The 16,786-nt window shown below is 40.7% G+C and overlaps 1 protein-coding gene across 1 annotated transcript in view; it reads left to right on the top strand.

Annotated features, from left to right (window-relative positions):
* NCAPG2 (non-SMC condensin II complex subunit G2) overlaps positions 1–14,576 on the top strand; it is a 47,912-nt gene extending 33,336 nt beyond the window's left edge. The window contains exons 23-30 of the mRNA XM_044425308.1: positions 1,145–1,288; positions 1,920–2,019; positions 2,651–2,838; positions 4,073–4,219; positions 6,974–7,077; positions 8,637–8,734; positions 12,749–12,851; positions 14,382–14,576. Of these exons, the coding sequence (XP_044281243.1) occupies positions 1,145–1,288; positions 1,920–2,019; positions 2,651–2,838; positions 4,073–4,219; positions 6,974–7,077; positions 8,637–8,734; positions 12,749–12,851; positions 14,382–14,433 (936 nt within the window). The 3' untranslated portion in view covers positions 14,434–14,576. The remainder of the gene's footprint in view (positions 1–1,144; positions 1,289–1,919; positions 2,020–2,650; positions 2,839–4,072; positions 4,220–6,973; positions 7,078–8,636; positions 8,735–12,748; positions 12,852–14,381) is intronic.
* The last annotated feature ends 2,210 nt before the right edge of the window (positions 14,577–16,786 follow it).

Raw genomic sequence — 16,786 nt, 5'->3', positions numbered from 1 at the left:
TTGCATCCCAATCTTATTCCATATCTCTAAAGAGTTAAAGAGCTTTCTGCCTAATAGAGGGAGGAGGGGGGAGAGAGGGAGAGAGAAGCTAACAAAGAGAAAGAGAGAAAGGGGGTCTATTAACCATTCTGCTGGGTAGACTCTAGACCATGGGTCCTCAACCTACGGCCTGGGGGCCGGATCCGGCCCACCATGCCCATTTATCTGGCCCACCATGCCCATTTGGACCTGCCGCGCATGCGCCCGTGCCCACAGGTGCATCCTCTGCTGCACACGTCGCCCCGCGCATGGGGAGGAAACGATCTCCAAGTGAGCAAGCCACTGCCTTGTGCGCCTGCCCCTTGGTGCGTGCCTGCCCCCGCCCACGCCTCGCTTCACCTCGTGGCGCGCCCCACCTCACCTCGCCTCGCTGCATGCCCTGCCCCAGCCTCAGCGCACGTGCCCGCATGCACTGCCCCCATGCCGGCCCGCACGCACCGCTGGCACCACCTTTCTGGCCTGCGCCCAGCACTGGCAGCTTTCAACTGTCCCCCTGGTGGAAAAGTTTGAGAACTCCTGCTCTAGACAGCATTCTTGTGCGTGTGGAGGACTGGGGTGCCAGGCCTGTGTTCAGAGCTGGCCTCCATCTGTGCTATGTTCAGAATCTGTCCCTCCTCTTCTCATTATGTCTCGAGCTTGTCTGACTCTCCTTCCTAAGTCCTCAATGCTTATCTTATTTCTCTCTGTACTTGCCACTATGGGGTGGATGAGTTTCCCAGACTTACGCTAATTCTTGGATGGGTGCTTGCTTTCTCTGGATGACCTTACCTGTTGTTGTCCATGGGTCAGTCTCCTTGCAGGGTTGTTTTGCCTAATCTCTTCAGGGGAAAGCCTGGCCTTTTCTCTGCTATAATTCGAGCACTCAGTTGTCTCTCCCACTGGTAGCCTGGAACACTATGCACTTCTTCCTGAATTCGAACCTAACCAACATGACCCACAGCCTGAAAGCCCATCCTGGCCTGGGATCTTGTTGTTATGGCATTAATATTGATATATACATGTGTTACAATGGTGCTGTGATTTCATGAGGGACTCTACATTTGAGCAGAGATGGTTCTAATTCTTTGTATAACCACTACATGTATGTGTGTTTTTTTCTTAATAGTTTGCATCTGAAGGGCAGGATTACCTGTCAGCTTTGATGGAAACAGGGGCTTGGATAGAAAATAGTGTTCTACCAGCATTTTTGAGAGATGAGCAGGAGAGCAGCTTACAACAGTGCAGTGAAATTTCTCAAGTGGTTATTCAGGTAATAGGTGTGTGTTTTGGGGTGGGGTGGGGTAGGGCTGCTTTTACTTAATCATGGCTTTTTGGTCAGTGCACTAACATTATGCTGGTTCAGGTACTACAGCAGCATGACTTGAATCAATCTTAGCTTAAATGAGTTCAAAGAGGCAATTCTTCAGTTCTTTTTCTCAGAAACCCATTGTTTTAGAGGTGCTTTTCTATCTTTTGTTTTACTTTTTACCTCACCAGGTTACTTTGTTTCCTTACTCTGTGTTCTCAGTGCTTCTCTTAGTTTGGTTCAAAGCTTTAAGAGTAACAACCATAATTAGGATTTGTCAAATGCAAGGATCATTCCAAACCATGGTGTGCAAACTGCCAAACATTTGCTCTCATTCTGATCTGGTTTTCAAAGCATGGTGCATTAATTTGGCCATGGCAAGCCATAGCTGAGCCTCTGAACTGGAGAACATTTTTCTTTCTTTTCAGGTAAAGCTGAGTTCTCATGAGTATTTTTAGTAATATTTCTGAGCAATTTATCAATTTAATTCATTGCAGTGTGTCTGAATAGTGTCTTAGTCTTGATAGATGCATCTAAATATGAATTGCTATACACAGAAATCTAATGCGGGTCAATTTTCTGCTCTTGTATGTAGATCTACCTTACAGTGTGTAAAGATCTTACAGCTGTTGGTCTTGCTGATGCAGAATTTCAAGCCAACCTTCTAAACATGGCATTTGTAATCATACATGGAGGTAGGACAAGAGTTTTTAGTTTCTTTTATCCAGAAACCATTAAAACACTATGAGGCTATGGGTGAACAGCACAATCTATTGAAATTTAACTTCAAATCTCATGAATATTGATAAGTTCAAGTTAACTACAGTGTAGATACCAAAATGTGAAAGCTGGTAACACTGCAAACAAGTGCATTGTTGAATAAAATATATATGTATTCAATTTATACTTTTTGTAAACTCATGGAAATATCTGCAAGTGAAGTTGCTGCAGTCAGTAAAAACCAAGTTATATATTGACTTTCTGTGCTAATACTAAGTTTAGTTTTATAAAAGTTGGTAATTCCAGAAAGTATGAGTTCAAGTGGATGGCTTCAATTGCATATTGAACATTGGTACATGTGCAAGAAATAAGGCTGAATGGATGGCATACATAGCAGGTATCAAAACAGATGCATCAGTAGAGAAGTGAATACCTTTTATTTTTAAAAGTGTACCAGCCTATAGGAGCTTAAACTGATGGGTAAAAGAGAATGTCTGTAAAACTGACTGTATGGGATGATCAGAGGATCAGTAACATCCCGGGATTGATATACTGTATATTTTGTGGGTGGAATATATTCTGAAACTTAAACTTTTGTTTGCTTAGACAGAGGCTACATCTTCATTCCAATGTTACTTTGTATCCTGAGAGAGATGGTTGAAGCATCTTCAACCTATTACAGTAAGGACCATGACAATTTGGTGGAGTTTCTTGACAATCTTCAGAAGTTGTTCCAGAAAATTCTGGAATGTTTGGCACGCAGACTCAGAAGGCAACAAGAGGAAGGAATTCAGGTATTTGCTATATTTAAATTTAGCCAGATTGAATTATTCAAACTGCTGTGTTGTGGAGAAAAACCTTAATATAACATGAAAGGTTTTCTATCAGATATGCACAACTGCTATGATTCACAAAGGAAAGAGTCTTATTAACTGCAATTTTGGGGAATGGTACACAAAGAAGGCTATTTATTTTGTTCTGAATATCTGCAGCATATTTCACACCTCCCTTTTTCAAGAATGAGTATATAAAACTGCTTTTTCAGCAAATGCATATTACTCAGCATTTTAATGAAAGGGTATCATGTTCAGTTGATGGTGAAGATGTTCTCCTGTGACTGAATTGAAATAAGTCCAACATTTGTTTGGGTATCTCTCAGTGGAAGCTTTGAGGAGTACATTTGAAGGCTATTATTCAAACCTGTATCACAGTAAATATCTCATATTTCTAATTCTGCTTTTTTTAAAAAGGTTCATGATAGGCAAGACATTATTGCAAATGAGATGAAATGTACAGAAATATGCCAATTAAATTGTGTTGAAACATGCCCAGATAAGGAAAACTATTGCTTACTAAAAGAATGAAGTAGGCATTAGATGCTGTAGCGTTCAAAGAGATTGTGCCATGTTTTTTCTTTATCCTGAAGAGCTTGTCTGCAATTTAGAGCTTGTGCAAAAGCACCAAAGAAAGACAGACTAGCTGAAATAGTCTCTGTTATTTCCTCTGTTGCATGCCTTTTCATAGTAAGACTGTTCAATTCTTCTTTAGCCTTTCATTCATCATTTCACATTATGTAGATGCATGACTTTTGCTGCTCCTTTTTATGGAGGAAAAATAATTCTGTACAAACAGAATTGTCTCGTCTTGACTTTGGCTGCTTTTAAGGTTCATAGAGAGATTTGTAATGCCTTAATTTTGCAATATTTTTAAAGGTCTGTGCTTAGGATTAGTAAAGGAAGGTGGATAAGCTTGTCTGTGAAGTTTGTTTTGTGGAAAAATTCAGTGATGTTCTACTTGCATGTCTTGGCTGGAACTGGATGTCCCCACTTCTGGATGACATTAGACAGCTTGCTACAATTGCTTTGTTGATCAATCTGTAATGGATAACTGCTGCAGTCATTATGGAATCTTTTTATATTGCAAATTATGTAAATGTGCCAAAAAGTGATAACTGCCTCAACATTTACTTTTAAATGGAAATGTGTATTAAGATCCACTGACTATAAGATCATGTTTTTATTTTTCTAGTTAATCCACTCTGTTCAAGAACCTCTTGGAGAATTCATACATATGGTCCAATGTTGTGCTTTGACTTCTTCAGCGGTGCATCAAGGAGTCCTTTCTTCCCTGTTAGCTGCCGCAGTTGTAGAGATAGGATATACCTTACAAAAAAAGGTACACGGATTTGTCTTGTTCTGTTTATATGTATGCTTCTTTATATGTATGAACCAGCCTAGGATTAATTCAGTCAAAAATGGTTCTTGAGGAGAGGCCAAGCAAGCATTCATTGTCCTATTAGGAAAGCAGCGGAAGATAGCATACCCAATATAGATGGACAAGCCATACTGTTGTTCAAGTTCAGTTCCCCATTTTAATGTGGTTTGCTCTGACGTACAACATTGATGGTCTAGACAAGTACAATGGGTGGGGAATATCTACCCCTCCAGGTGTTGGATTGCAACTCTCATCACCGCTTGGCATTATAGCCACTAGGAAGAGTTGCAACCCAACAACTTCTGGAGGGCCACATATCCCCCATGCCTGGCTTTGATCATGATGGCAGGATCAATTTTCTCTGAACTCTAGTTCTAATGGTTTATGTTAAAAGGATATCATAATTTTTGAACAGCTAAATCAATGGAGATTTTTTTTGCAGGGTATGTAAGGGGCAGGGTTATAAATCTAATGGGGCTGAGCTTGCACATCACACTAAGCTTCCCTGAGAAGTTATGATTTGGATATTTTGTCCTTCATTCCTGACTGACAAGCTTAACCAGCTTTCCGTGACTTATTTCCCCCTCAGTCCTTCTCGTTCCTCCAGGCCACTGCCAGCATATTTCCCAGGGGCCTTTATGGCAGACATCCTTATTTCCTCATTCCTACATCTGTACCCTTTCTGAAATTGGTCTGCTGGGGTCTCCAGCTGACCCAGGAAGCTCCCCACATGCACGCGCATCAGAATGCCTAAAGAAAATCATTTTCTGAGCCCTTCTGAACTTAGAAACATATTTGCAACCCCTTTTTTCCTGGGTCCTTCTCAGTGTCCAAAGCTCTACCTTTGCTAGTGAGTACCTTTTAAAATGTTGTTTCACATTACATTGAAGTAATCATACCTAGTCATTAAACTGCCTTGCTCCTGTAATTGCCAGCCCCTTTCAGCTCTCTACCCCACCCCTTGGGCTTTTCAGGGCCTTCTACTGGTCTCTGTTACTAGCCACCAGATGTGCATGAGCACTGCAGAACGGGGGAGGGAGTGTTGCCAAAATATGCACATTCTACAGTAGAGCAGTACAATGGAAGCGGAAACAACGCAAAAAACCACTGGAAAAATGCCAAAAGAAAATAACACAAAAATGACTAGAAAAATGTCAAAAAGAGAGCCAGTGTGGTGTGGTTAAGAGCATGGGACTGGGACTCAGACGATCTGGGTTCTAGTCCCCGCTCAGCCATGGAGCCAACTGGGTGACTTTGGGCCAACCACAGACTCTCAGCCCAACCTACCTCACAGGGTCGTTGTTGTGGGGATAAGATGGAGGAGGAGAATGATGTAAGCTTCCTTGAGCCCTTTGTAGGAAAAAGGCAGGATACAAATTGAAAAAATAAATAGATAAAAATAAATAAATAAACAAACAACCCCAAACTTGCAGTGTTTTTAGGATGCTCTTCAGTGTTCAAGTTTCCTGCCAAAATATAATAGAAAATAAAAATGCACTCTGTGGAGGAGGAGGGATGAGAGAGAATGGCAGCAGTAGCAAGCTTATGAGGGTTTTGCCATTCTTGTGGGGCTGCTTGCTAGCTGTTTACAGCAACCAATGTGAAAACTATCTTGTTGGTTTCAGATCTGACACTAAGGAACCCTACCGTATAAGTGTCCCAATTGCTTTCACAATCTTTTCTTTATTTTCCCCTTTCTTGTGCAAGTGTGTGCATTTGAACACATGCTGCTGTGAAATGTACATAGTTTTACCCATCCACCTCACTGCTCTGTACCCCACATGTATATCTGATCACTGACAAGACAAACCAACAGAGTGAAGTGGTGAGGACAAAGAGAGCAGGAGCCAAAAATATAGTTGGTGTGGGCACTTTGGAGGCAGGTTTAATTATTGTGGGAGAGTTGCTAACAAGGCAAGTGCTGAAGTGGAGAATGAAATGTATGAGCTTATGAACTTCAAATGCTAGTAGCCAGTTGTCAGGCCCTTTGATCAAACCCAGCATGAAAGCATTATAAATGCCCCTTCTTTAGTTAAAGCACTTAATTCAGTCTTCTCACTAAATAAAAGCAAGTGCAACATACCATTCAGGTCCTTTCCATTTTAGTGGATGTGAATAGAAATGTACATTGATCATTAGTATGATTTACATCAGAAGTAATGACACCCTAACAAACATGGCTGTTGCAGGGAGATTGCTATTTCCCAAACCTCTTATGAGCTCTTCTGCATTCATCATAAGGTAGAATGGCTTCCTATAGTTGTAGGAAACCTATTCTCTCTCTCCCTCTCCCTCTCCCTCTCCCTCTCCCTCTCCCTCTCCCTCTGTGTGTGTGTGTGTGTGTGTGTGTGTGTGTGAGCGAGCGAGCGAGAGAGAGAGAGAGAGAGAGAGAGAGAGAGAGAGAGAGTAGTGATGTAAGTAGATAAGTAGCTGCCCCATATTTTACCTCAACAATGATCTCACAAAACACCTAGGGTGTAAAGAGAGGAGTGTTCTTCCAGCTTTTCTGTTTTCCAAAAGGTGGGGTCATTTTATCCTTTTAAAAAACATAATTGCAGATAGAAGTTATTATTTTTTGCAGTCATTGCTATTATGCCTTTCTCCACCCTACCACCCCACTCCCCAGACTGTAGCTCTTCCAGCGATGACTAACGATTAGTAAAGTAACATAAAATATCATTTTTTGCATGTTCCTTTGTCTCTCCTCTATTTTAGGCATCACATTCAGAAGACCTAATTCCACCTAAGACCTTTTCAGATCTCCCTCCCTTATCAAGTTTTTTAATGGCAATCATGAATAAATCGGCAAATGTAGTCAGGTAAGCTTTGTTTTCCTCAAAATGGAAACACAGCTGGAAAAGCAGTTTCAAGGGCATAGCCATGATTTATGAATTAATGTGGAGTAAGTGCACACTGAGTCAGAGCACCTTCTTTCTCTGTACCATACAGAGGACCTCTTGTTTGATGTGAACTTTGGTGCCAATGTTCAATATTAAAAAGAGAGCTAATGGATGAAATAGGGACTGGAACAAGTGTTAATTTCTTAACTCCAGCAGACTCATACTGTATAATGGCATACCTTATAATGAACAGAATTAGTACTTTTTTAAAAATTAGAACATTATTTTAGCAGCACTAGTTACATTGAAGATCCATTAACGATGGTTCCACTATTTTCATCTGCTGTACAATTTTTGAATATTCAGAAATCTTTCTCTTCTGTTTGGTTTGTAAAGTAAACCAAAGACAGTCTGGAAACAATGTATTACAACCCAACAATATGTTCATTAGATTATTGAGGGTGCCATGCCAACCAGTTTGGTTATGTTGCTCTGCTCAGCTTGCTAGCATGGGAGGCAGACCTTCCTCAGAGATGGAAAGGAAGTCCACCTCCTTGGAATGCTCCATCTGCTCTCTTCCAGTGCATGGCAGGCTCTTCTGCAACAGATGCTTTTGCCTCACAGCCAACTAGCTCTTCTTGGGACTTTAAACTAACAAATTGCAGTCTTTTCTGATATCTGCTCTGCCCAGAGAAGTGTATGAGTGAGGGCTCTTCTAGTTTTTCATTTTGGAGCAGAATGAAGAGGGGGTCCATCGTCCTCAGAATAATTAAAAACCTTTTTTGAATCTTTTCACTGACACGTTCAGCACTGATTATAAGTAGGCTTGGGTAATGGGCAATTGGGATTTGATTGTTGGTCAGTGATTCACTGAAGGAGATAGTACTAGATAATCACAAGATAACCATGTGAGGTGCCATTGTAAAGAGAGGATAAATGTAACACAAATTTTCAACAAGGCATTATTAACAAGTAATAAGGAAATGCCTTATTACTTGTTAATACTTAAGGTATCCTTGTGTAAGGAATAGAGTGCCATGTTTGGATCACATGTTTCAGAACAATACATTGTTCTAGCTGTTCACTTGAATTCAACAGAGTGAATTGTACTCTAGGATCAGAGATTAAGGTCCTTGGTCTGTTTTAGGGGGGAAGGTCTGCAGGGATAAAAAGCCATAGAAAATGTACTACATTAAGATAAGGGGAAAGATATTGAGCTGAAGGCCCAAGAATAGATGATCTACAAATTGCACAGGATCAAATGGTGTTAGACGTGGAGGCTAAGATGGGTGACAGGGTTGAACTGGCTGGGTGTTGGCAAAAAGTGGTAACACTGGGCTAAGGGTGAAGAAAGAAGAAGCTGTTTGGAGATTGCTGGGAAAGAAGTGATAGCAGAGGAAGTGGTCGTGGAACCTTAACATTTAAGATCTCTTAAACCTAAAAACTCTGAAATCTCAGAGTGGTTCCCTTGAGTTCATTCTTGGAGAGCTTGACTCTTTACTACTTTTGTGTTTATTGCATATTCTGTTCATTCTTAGATCTTTTTTTAATGAATTAATGGACTATATTAATTCTGAAGAAATTGAAGGAATTATTAGCATTTCAGCATCGGTATATATTGTTGCTTTACTTAAAGGTGAGTAAAAATGTTTTGTTGAGTTAAGTGAAAGTGGTATGTGTTTACGTCTGATTTTCAGACTGCCTAAATGCTTTTGACTATGTTTCATCAAAAACCCCAGAGTAAACCTATTAGTCCTATGAGTTATTAAAAAACAAGAAGCAGAGAGTAGAGCTAAAGGTTTTCACAAGGGAGCGAATTATATGCAATGTGATAATAACAAGGGTGCGCACGCACACACACACCACTTCCAGGATCTGTATTAGGACTGGTACCATTTTTCTTCTTATACATGATCAGCAGTGAGGTAAGTTTGCAGGTGATGGCAAATTATTTAAGATGGTGAAAGGCCTAATAAGCTGGGATATACAGCAAAAAGTCATTCCTAAAAAGTAGTTTAAAAGTTCTTCATAGTTGCTGTGCATCATGCATATGGGCTGTGCACCTATATGGAACCGAGCTTCGGGAAACCTTCACAGCTGAAGAATTGCAGGAACTCCCTCCCTCCCTCTTCCAGTGCACAAGTTAAGTATTTCCTCAGTTCCTCTTCAACCACTGTTGTGTTTCCTTGAGAACTCCTATTGCCCATTGGATTGAGATTTGTCTACTTCTGAGGAGTAGGGAAAGGACTTGGCAGTTTCGGGGTTACCTAGTGAAGATGCTCAGGCAGAGAGTGGGAACTAACCTGCCTTAGAAAAGGAAGGAGGTATTTGAGAGCTGGAAGTGGTGGCAGTGAAGGAGGTCCTTCTCCAGTCAGGAGCCAACGGGTGAAACCAGCAGACTACTTATAGAGTGTCTGGCATCCCCTCTGTCTAGGCCTCAAGCAGCAGGGGCCACCCTGAGCGTGAAGGGAGAAACTTTTCTGAAGGGGAGGGCAGGAGGGGGCATTTCAGTTCGGATGCAGATCTTTACATGGGCAGATGATGATGATGATGATGATGATGATGATGATGATGATGATTATAACATTTCTATGCCGCCCCTTGCCGAAACCTCGGGGCGGCTTACAACACAACCCACAGGAGAAAGATACTTTGATTTATACTGTTATACTGATTTATACCCTGTAAAGTTTTAATCAAAGGCCTGTCTCCTGCTGGAGAGAAAAGAGGAAGGGAGAGGACTGCTCATGACACACCAACACCTTGCGGAGCTTCTTAGTCATCTTGCAGGCTTTGATAAGGAAATCCTTTGAACTGCTGGCTACCACAGATTTTCATGTTTTATTTTGGAATGTGGTCGTCTTCATCACTATTATGTGAGCTTTGTGCTATCTGAATAGGCCCTCCTTATTTGATTTTAAGGCAGCACTCCATCCCGATGTTTCTTTCCTTCCAAAGCTCCTTGAAAGCACCAAGCTTTCACCTTAACCAGGATATTACACTATTCACATTCTTCCTGCACCAGCCTTGCCCCTTGACTATGCTCTGCTTCCTAAACTGAGGCTTTTCACAGGTCACAGTGACTTTTTGTGTGCAACAGAGGTAAGAATAGAGGCTTGATGACTAGCAGAGTAGATGATCAATGCTGTTATATTAACTTATCAGCTTGCAGAGCTAGAACTTCTAAGTCCTACAGAATTCATTCTTTCTGTGGAGTTTCAGCATCAGTTGTGTTCAGGGACCACATTCAACTACCAGAACTGTGCTGGGCAGCAACATAGTAAAGAGTGTCTACCTTTATTCAGCCCTACATGCTGGACATTTGTACAGGAGCTGAATACTCTTTTGGAAGAGCAATACTTTCTTCAGTACTATGAGAAGGACACTTTCCCCACTCCAGAAAGTTAAGCTTGCTAGCGACCTGTATAGTGTGATACACCAAGACCACAAAGAACAAAGAATAGTTCCTTTCCTGCAACTGTAGTTCTCCAGGTGGACACTGATCTCTGTATTCACACAATTTACCCACCATGCCCACTTGGGTGTCCAGAATCATACTGGCATTTCAGCTGGATATTCTGTCAGTGTCGGCATTGCTCTCCATATTGGGATTGAAGCCAGGGTTTCTCTTGATTCTCAGGCCGCAGAAGGCAGGCCTGGGGAACGAGGGAGTAGGCTGGAATGCACTAAGGACATGCTCACTAGAACAGCAGGGAACGTGTTCCTACTAAAATTTCTCAGCTTTGAAGGTTTCCTGAAGGGAGGTTCTATGCAGGGGCAGAGCCCATATATGTGAGAACACTACTCAAAGAACTGCAGTTAGCTGTATAGTTATTATTTATAGTTAAATGGCATTAAAAGTGGTTAGACCCAATTAATTGATTCAGGACATATAAGAGAACTTCAAAATGCGCCAGGTACTAAATTAGCTGCCACAGGGTGTCATGATGGCTACTGCCTTAGTTTGAGAAGGAAGGGAAACAATTCCCATTATTTTTCTATCAGTACTGTTAGCTATTAACTGCTAGAAACTCTGTGTTCAGAGGCAATGTACCTTTCAGTACTAATTGCTGGAAGCAAACATCACAGGAGAACTGGTGCCTTCATACCCATGACTAACCCAAGTCACATTGCTTTCAGTAGATCTTTTTCGAGTATGACCAAGTCTGGATCCAACCCAAGAAGTTCCCAAGTAATGCCACAGTCAGTAACTTGCGGACGGTGCATTTGCCCTGGTTCAAATATTGAATATCTATCTATAGTTGCTAACAAAAGCAGATAGTGGAACGGCCCTTAAACCACAGTGGTTTGGTTCTTTGACTGTATGAGATAACATTCTGCACTAGTTTGCACAGAAGGTGTGTTCCTTTCTTCCTGCAAGAAACAGGATCTAGTTTGTTTATATGTTATACAGTCCTGTTTTAGAATGAGATGGCCCAGTTGGAGCTGAAGTTCTGTTTGCTGCTGAAACTCTGGTAATATAGATCTACATTAATGCCAACTTAAAACTGAATTACCAGAAGTGATGACTTTCTTGTATATTGGGCTTTAGAAGTTTTTGATGCAGGTGTTGCTTGTTCAAAGCTTTTTTTTTTTTTTTAAAGATGTGTGTTGTCATTGTTATGAGTTCTGTTTTTTTGGTTTGCTCTCTGTAAACTTGCCCAGATACTTTTTACGTAATTGGGACAGCATACAAAAACCTTAAAAAAATGTGTACAATTGACATACAGTTGTATTTCCTTCTTTGCATGTTAGAAAAACACATTGTTAACATTAACCGTGAAGGGGTTTCTGGAGTATGAAACATAAAATTAGTAATCAGGGCAGTGCAGTTTTCCCCCATGAGTGATTTTTTTTCTTTATATTCTTAGCTGCATTTTAACAGGTGAGGGCCTAAAGCTTATTGAACTATTGTGCTTTAGAGTTTGCATAAATACAAATACTTTGCATTTAAAATCACTCTATGCCCAGCTTTAACTGTATGAATTATTGCCTATTTTTTCATGAAAACTATATGAATGTCGATAACTGGCGTATTTACCAGCATATAAGGCAAGGTTGATATTTTGGGCTGTTTTTCTGGTGTTTGTCATATGTTGGGCATACAAGACAACCCCCAATTTTTGCTTCACTATTTTCAGTTTCAAGGGTTCTCTTATATGCCAGTATATATGGATATATAGTTAGCAAAAAAACAGCTAGTATCTTTAGGGAAAAAAGTGAATATCTCTAGAGTGTTCATGTCCACTGAGGAACAAGACACGAGACTGGCTACTGCTGAAACAAAGAGCATGGTGTCTGCAAACAGAGATATGCATGGATTTTTGCTAGAGATACTTGTGGTTTTTCCACTTTCGTAGGGGTCCTGCAGTTTCAGGCATCCGCTGGGGGGCTTAGAACTTATCCTCCACAGATAACAGGGGTCCTTCTGTACAATTAGTTTTTTCCCCTGCCGTAAAAGACAATCCCCCAATTTTTGCCTCAGTATTTCTGCTTTCAAAGGTTGCCCTATAAGCCAGTATATACAGTATAATTGTTACTTTTAATGTAGCCATCATTAACAGTTCTAACTTGAAACCATGCGGGACTAAACAAGCCTATTTTTACTTCCCAGTAAGGCTCACTTAAACATAATAATGTTTTTCAACAGGTAAGGAAAGGCCCTTGCATGTAAAGAATATAGCATCTACCCTTCAAAGAAAGCTAACTTCATACAGTGAGAATACCAAGGAAGATATTAATAGCATTCAGAGGTAAGGGAGAGAGGTTTACTTCTTTGAAATAATTCTGTCTTTATTTAATGCATGAGAATCATAAATGTATACACTAATCACTTTATTATCTAGAGTATTATAAGAACCATACTATTGTATTGTTTGTGGTAAACTATCCTAGATATATTAAACATAAGGCAGAAAACCAAATTAATCCTATCAGCATCTACATACAAGGTTCACAAATGGAGAAATTGACTCAAAGGCCTGTTTCATATCTAATCGAGAGCTGCAGTGCATAGAGGGCAAGGCCACAGGTATGCATAAGTCTGGTCCTAAACAGACTAGACTCTCGCTCTGGGGAAGCTGAAGAAGGAAGTTGGGGTTATGCATATCTATCTATTCTATCACTTCCTGATTGATATATAATTTAATCATATTAGTTGTCCTGTAACTGAATTTTCAGTTCTAATTTGGTTTGAAGACTTTCTGAGAAGGAAGAGGAACCCTGAGCTTGCACATGGTTTCAAGAATACTGAGTATTTGCGCCTTGGGTTTTTGTAGTATTCAGGCAAGGCACTATATTCCTGGGCAAAATGAACACGGAATACTTTTAACACTCTGGAAGTTCAAAATTTAATGAGACCATGATTTCCTCAGATATTGCTATATTTATGGGCAGGGACTTTTGCTCAACCATCATACTTACCAGTAATTATTCAACACTTTGCCTGTCTCCCATTTAATTTTGCCTAATTCCCTCATCAAGTATCCAGTCTTAGTATGGTTATCTAGCATTACATTGCTAGATCATACCCTGGTTTTGTAGCCAGGAATTACTCAGGCCGGAGACCCTCATGAACAGGAATTTCTTGCATCCTTCTGCCAGAAATACAAGCTCCCCATCATTGTTTTACACAAGGTGGGTGCCAGGCTGAACTGCCTCAGATGCAATGTCATACAACCTGTTGGAACAAAATGTTAAGCTAAACTGCTGGCCAGCAAACCTCTTGTTCGCATTACAGTAAACTCTGGTTTAGTGTGAAATTCCCATGCAGCCATTGCCTTCCTCATTGTAAAACTGTGCCTACAGACTATTTTGTGTGATAGCCATCTCCCTCTAGATATCCCTTGTGGACAAAGCATTGGCTGGGGATGGAAGCAGGGAAGAAAATAACGCATTCAGCATAGAGGGCTGCACACAGATGACTTCTTGCTCAAATCTGCCCGATCTCCAGTAATGTCTTCAGTGTAGGAATTCTTGTGCATGTCATGTGCAGAGAGCCTTTGGCTATTGGATAGTGTAAGAATGAAATAAATAAATCTGCTGCTGCTGCTGCAAAGGAAGATGCCTGAGTCAGGGCCTTCCCTAGGAAAGATCAATCTTGTCAACATGGCTCTTGCTAACAGTGCTGTGAAAGAAATTAATTTTAATTTGACATCTACTGTTTTGCATAAGAGCATCAGAAATGTCACAGTAAGCAGATGCTTGAGTTAATAGAAAACAATATTTGCTTATTTGCCAGTCATTTGTATAACTTACACAGCTGCTCCCTGCTCTTTTTTCAGAACCCTGTGCAAAACAGCTCTGCGAATTCTGGATGAAATACTGAGTTCTTGACCACATGATTACTTGCAAATCAAGGAAACAGGATCAATGATTCCAAAGATACCCAAATAACTGTGCAGTGTTTTTCCTTAAAAATAATGCTATTTTGAGTGCTGGTCCCTGTAACAGACACTCTTGAAAAAAAGAAATCATATTTGTACAAATGTTTTAACAATTATGTAGAGATGTTTTTTAAATGTTAAAATATTTTATACAGTGTATTAAATTTAGCTAGTATGCTTGAATTATATTTTGTATATATTTAAGGAACAGTCTTATGTTCTTTCTTTTGAACAAAAACCTGAGCTTTTCACATTAAATCTTTGAGAACAGCACTGCCTCATATGGAGGCACATTTTTTCTGTACAAAAAATCCTTAATTTTTTAAAATATGGTAAGTTATATATAAATAAATAAATTACACATAACACAATCATCTATTCATAACATGCAGTTACTTTTAAATATATTTCATATAGCAGTATTTAAACCTAAGTAATTTTTTGGAAAGGTGATACAATCACCAATAGACAGTAGCCACTTCTAGGGTGCAATTCAATGTGGCTTGTAGGATTACAGGCATCTATTGAAAGGACAAGAATGTGAAGGTTTGGATCAGCTCCATGCTTCTCTTGCCTTTAAAAATATTTAGTTGGCCAATTCCAGCTACCTCAAAGTTTTCCCTCCTTGTAAGGAGGGAGGCTGAGCCACAGCTGGGATTCCTTGGATGGTGGTGCCTCAGTCTTCTGCTCCTCCCCTGCCCTGGTCTGACTCCAAAGAAGGTCATCTGTTTTCGGAGTCCAGCTGGCATAGAAAGAACAGTGCTGGCTGAAGTGGGGTGGGCAGGTTGACACTGGGATTGCAAGCTATCTTCCGGCCACCCAGACAATGTCAGGGGGCCATGAAAGTGCACCATGACTTATTCTGATACTTGATGTTGAATAATTGAGGAGCCCCATACATTTATGACCTATATTTTTTGTTTTAAAAAGATTACTGGAAGAGAGTGTTCACAGTTTTTGCATGGATAGGTTGACCACTCCTTAACGATCTGCTTTAGCAAGTGTTTGATAATACCCTTCTCTTACAGCTGAGGTCTCCATCGTAAGACCCATGGGCACCAGTGTGCCTGTAGATCCCTTGCTCGATGCCCACCAGGCTTATAAACCTTCCTGTCTATTTTTTCTTTAAGATAACAAAATAGTGGGAGGTGGGCATGTTGCCAAGTCCTCCAGTGCCAATCGTTTGGATTCAAAAGAGTCGATTTTCAGAGCTCAGATTCCACTTATGCCTTACGCAAGGTGCAAATTACGTTTCTTTTAGACCACCAGTTTGTCTTTTGAGAAATGAATGTTTTGTGAACAGCCATGCCTAGCAGCCATTTTATGAATGGGCAGGCATTTTTGTTGGAACCTTCTGCACTAGAGCCCAGTAGACAGGAGAAGGCCTGCCCCTGTTCTGAGATGCCAGAATCTGCCCCATTTTGTCCGTTTGTTTATGTCTTACTTGAAATTCAAGCAGGTTTTTACAATTTCAGATCTTGTAAGCCCATTTTGTCCGCCAGTGGAGGTAATGCTGCCATAGGACATAGACTTGTGGGGGGCTGGGGCAGACATTTCCCCACTCACCCTGAGAACAGGCCAGGGTGCTGATAGTCTTCTCTTGACCATTTGTGCCCACACAGGACAATTGTTGGAAAAAAACGATATAAAAGCCCAGAAAGCAAAGGAATGTTCATTCGTTCATTCAGCTTATATTCCACTATACTGCTCCAAAGACTCTCCAAACAGCCGTTCTGAATCTGTTTTATTTTTTCATTCAAAATTTTGAGGAATACATACACACATATTCTCATTTAGAATCAATAATAAGCTTTGGAAGGCAAGTTTTTAGTCAAAGTTATTATTAATGTAAGATTGCAGCATTATATAATAATGCCTTTGAATATTGTAAAATAGGGTGGACCACATTTGGGGTTATGGGACCTTTCACATAAACGAGTACAGTAGCACTCACCATCTCTCCATTCAGCCTTGTTTTCACATTCATTGTATCTCAAATGCATGTGGACACATTTCCTCCCCACCCCCCTCCCCACCCCCCACCCCACCAAACTGCTTCTCCCCTGCTTGCAGTTCTGCCATCCTGCCTGCTTTAGCTGCTCTGGGACCACCCCTCTGCCATCTTACCTACCTGCATATTCTGTTCCTCCCTTCCTAAAATAGACCTCTGCTTCTTTCAGTCCCTTTTGCACTGCAGCAATATGGTTTGTTTGCCTCCCTGTCACTTCCTTCTCTTGAAGGGGCTCCACACATCTGCTCCAAGCAGCCTGAAGATGGAAATCAGTTTAAAAGCCTTCTGCTCC

Source organism: Varanus komodoensis, unplaced genomic scaffold, assembly GCF_004798865.1.
Source record: "Varanus komodoensis strain SLA01 unplaced genomic scaffold, ASM479886v1 scaffold15, whole genome shotgun sequence".
NCBI lineage: Eukaryota > Metazoa > Chordata > Lepidosauria > Squamata > Varanidae > Varanus > Varanus komodoensis.
The sequence above is the reverse complement of the archived record's forward strand: the minus strand, read 5'-3'. Positions and strand labels throughout refer to the sequence as shown.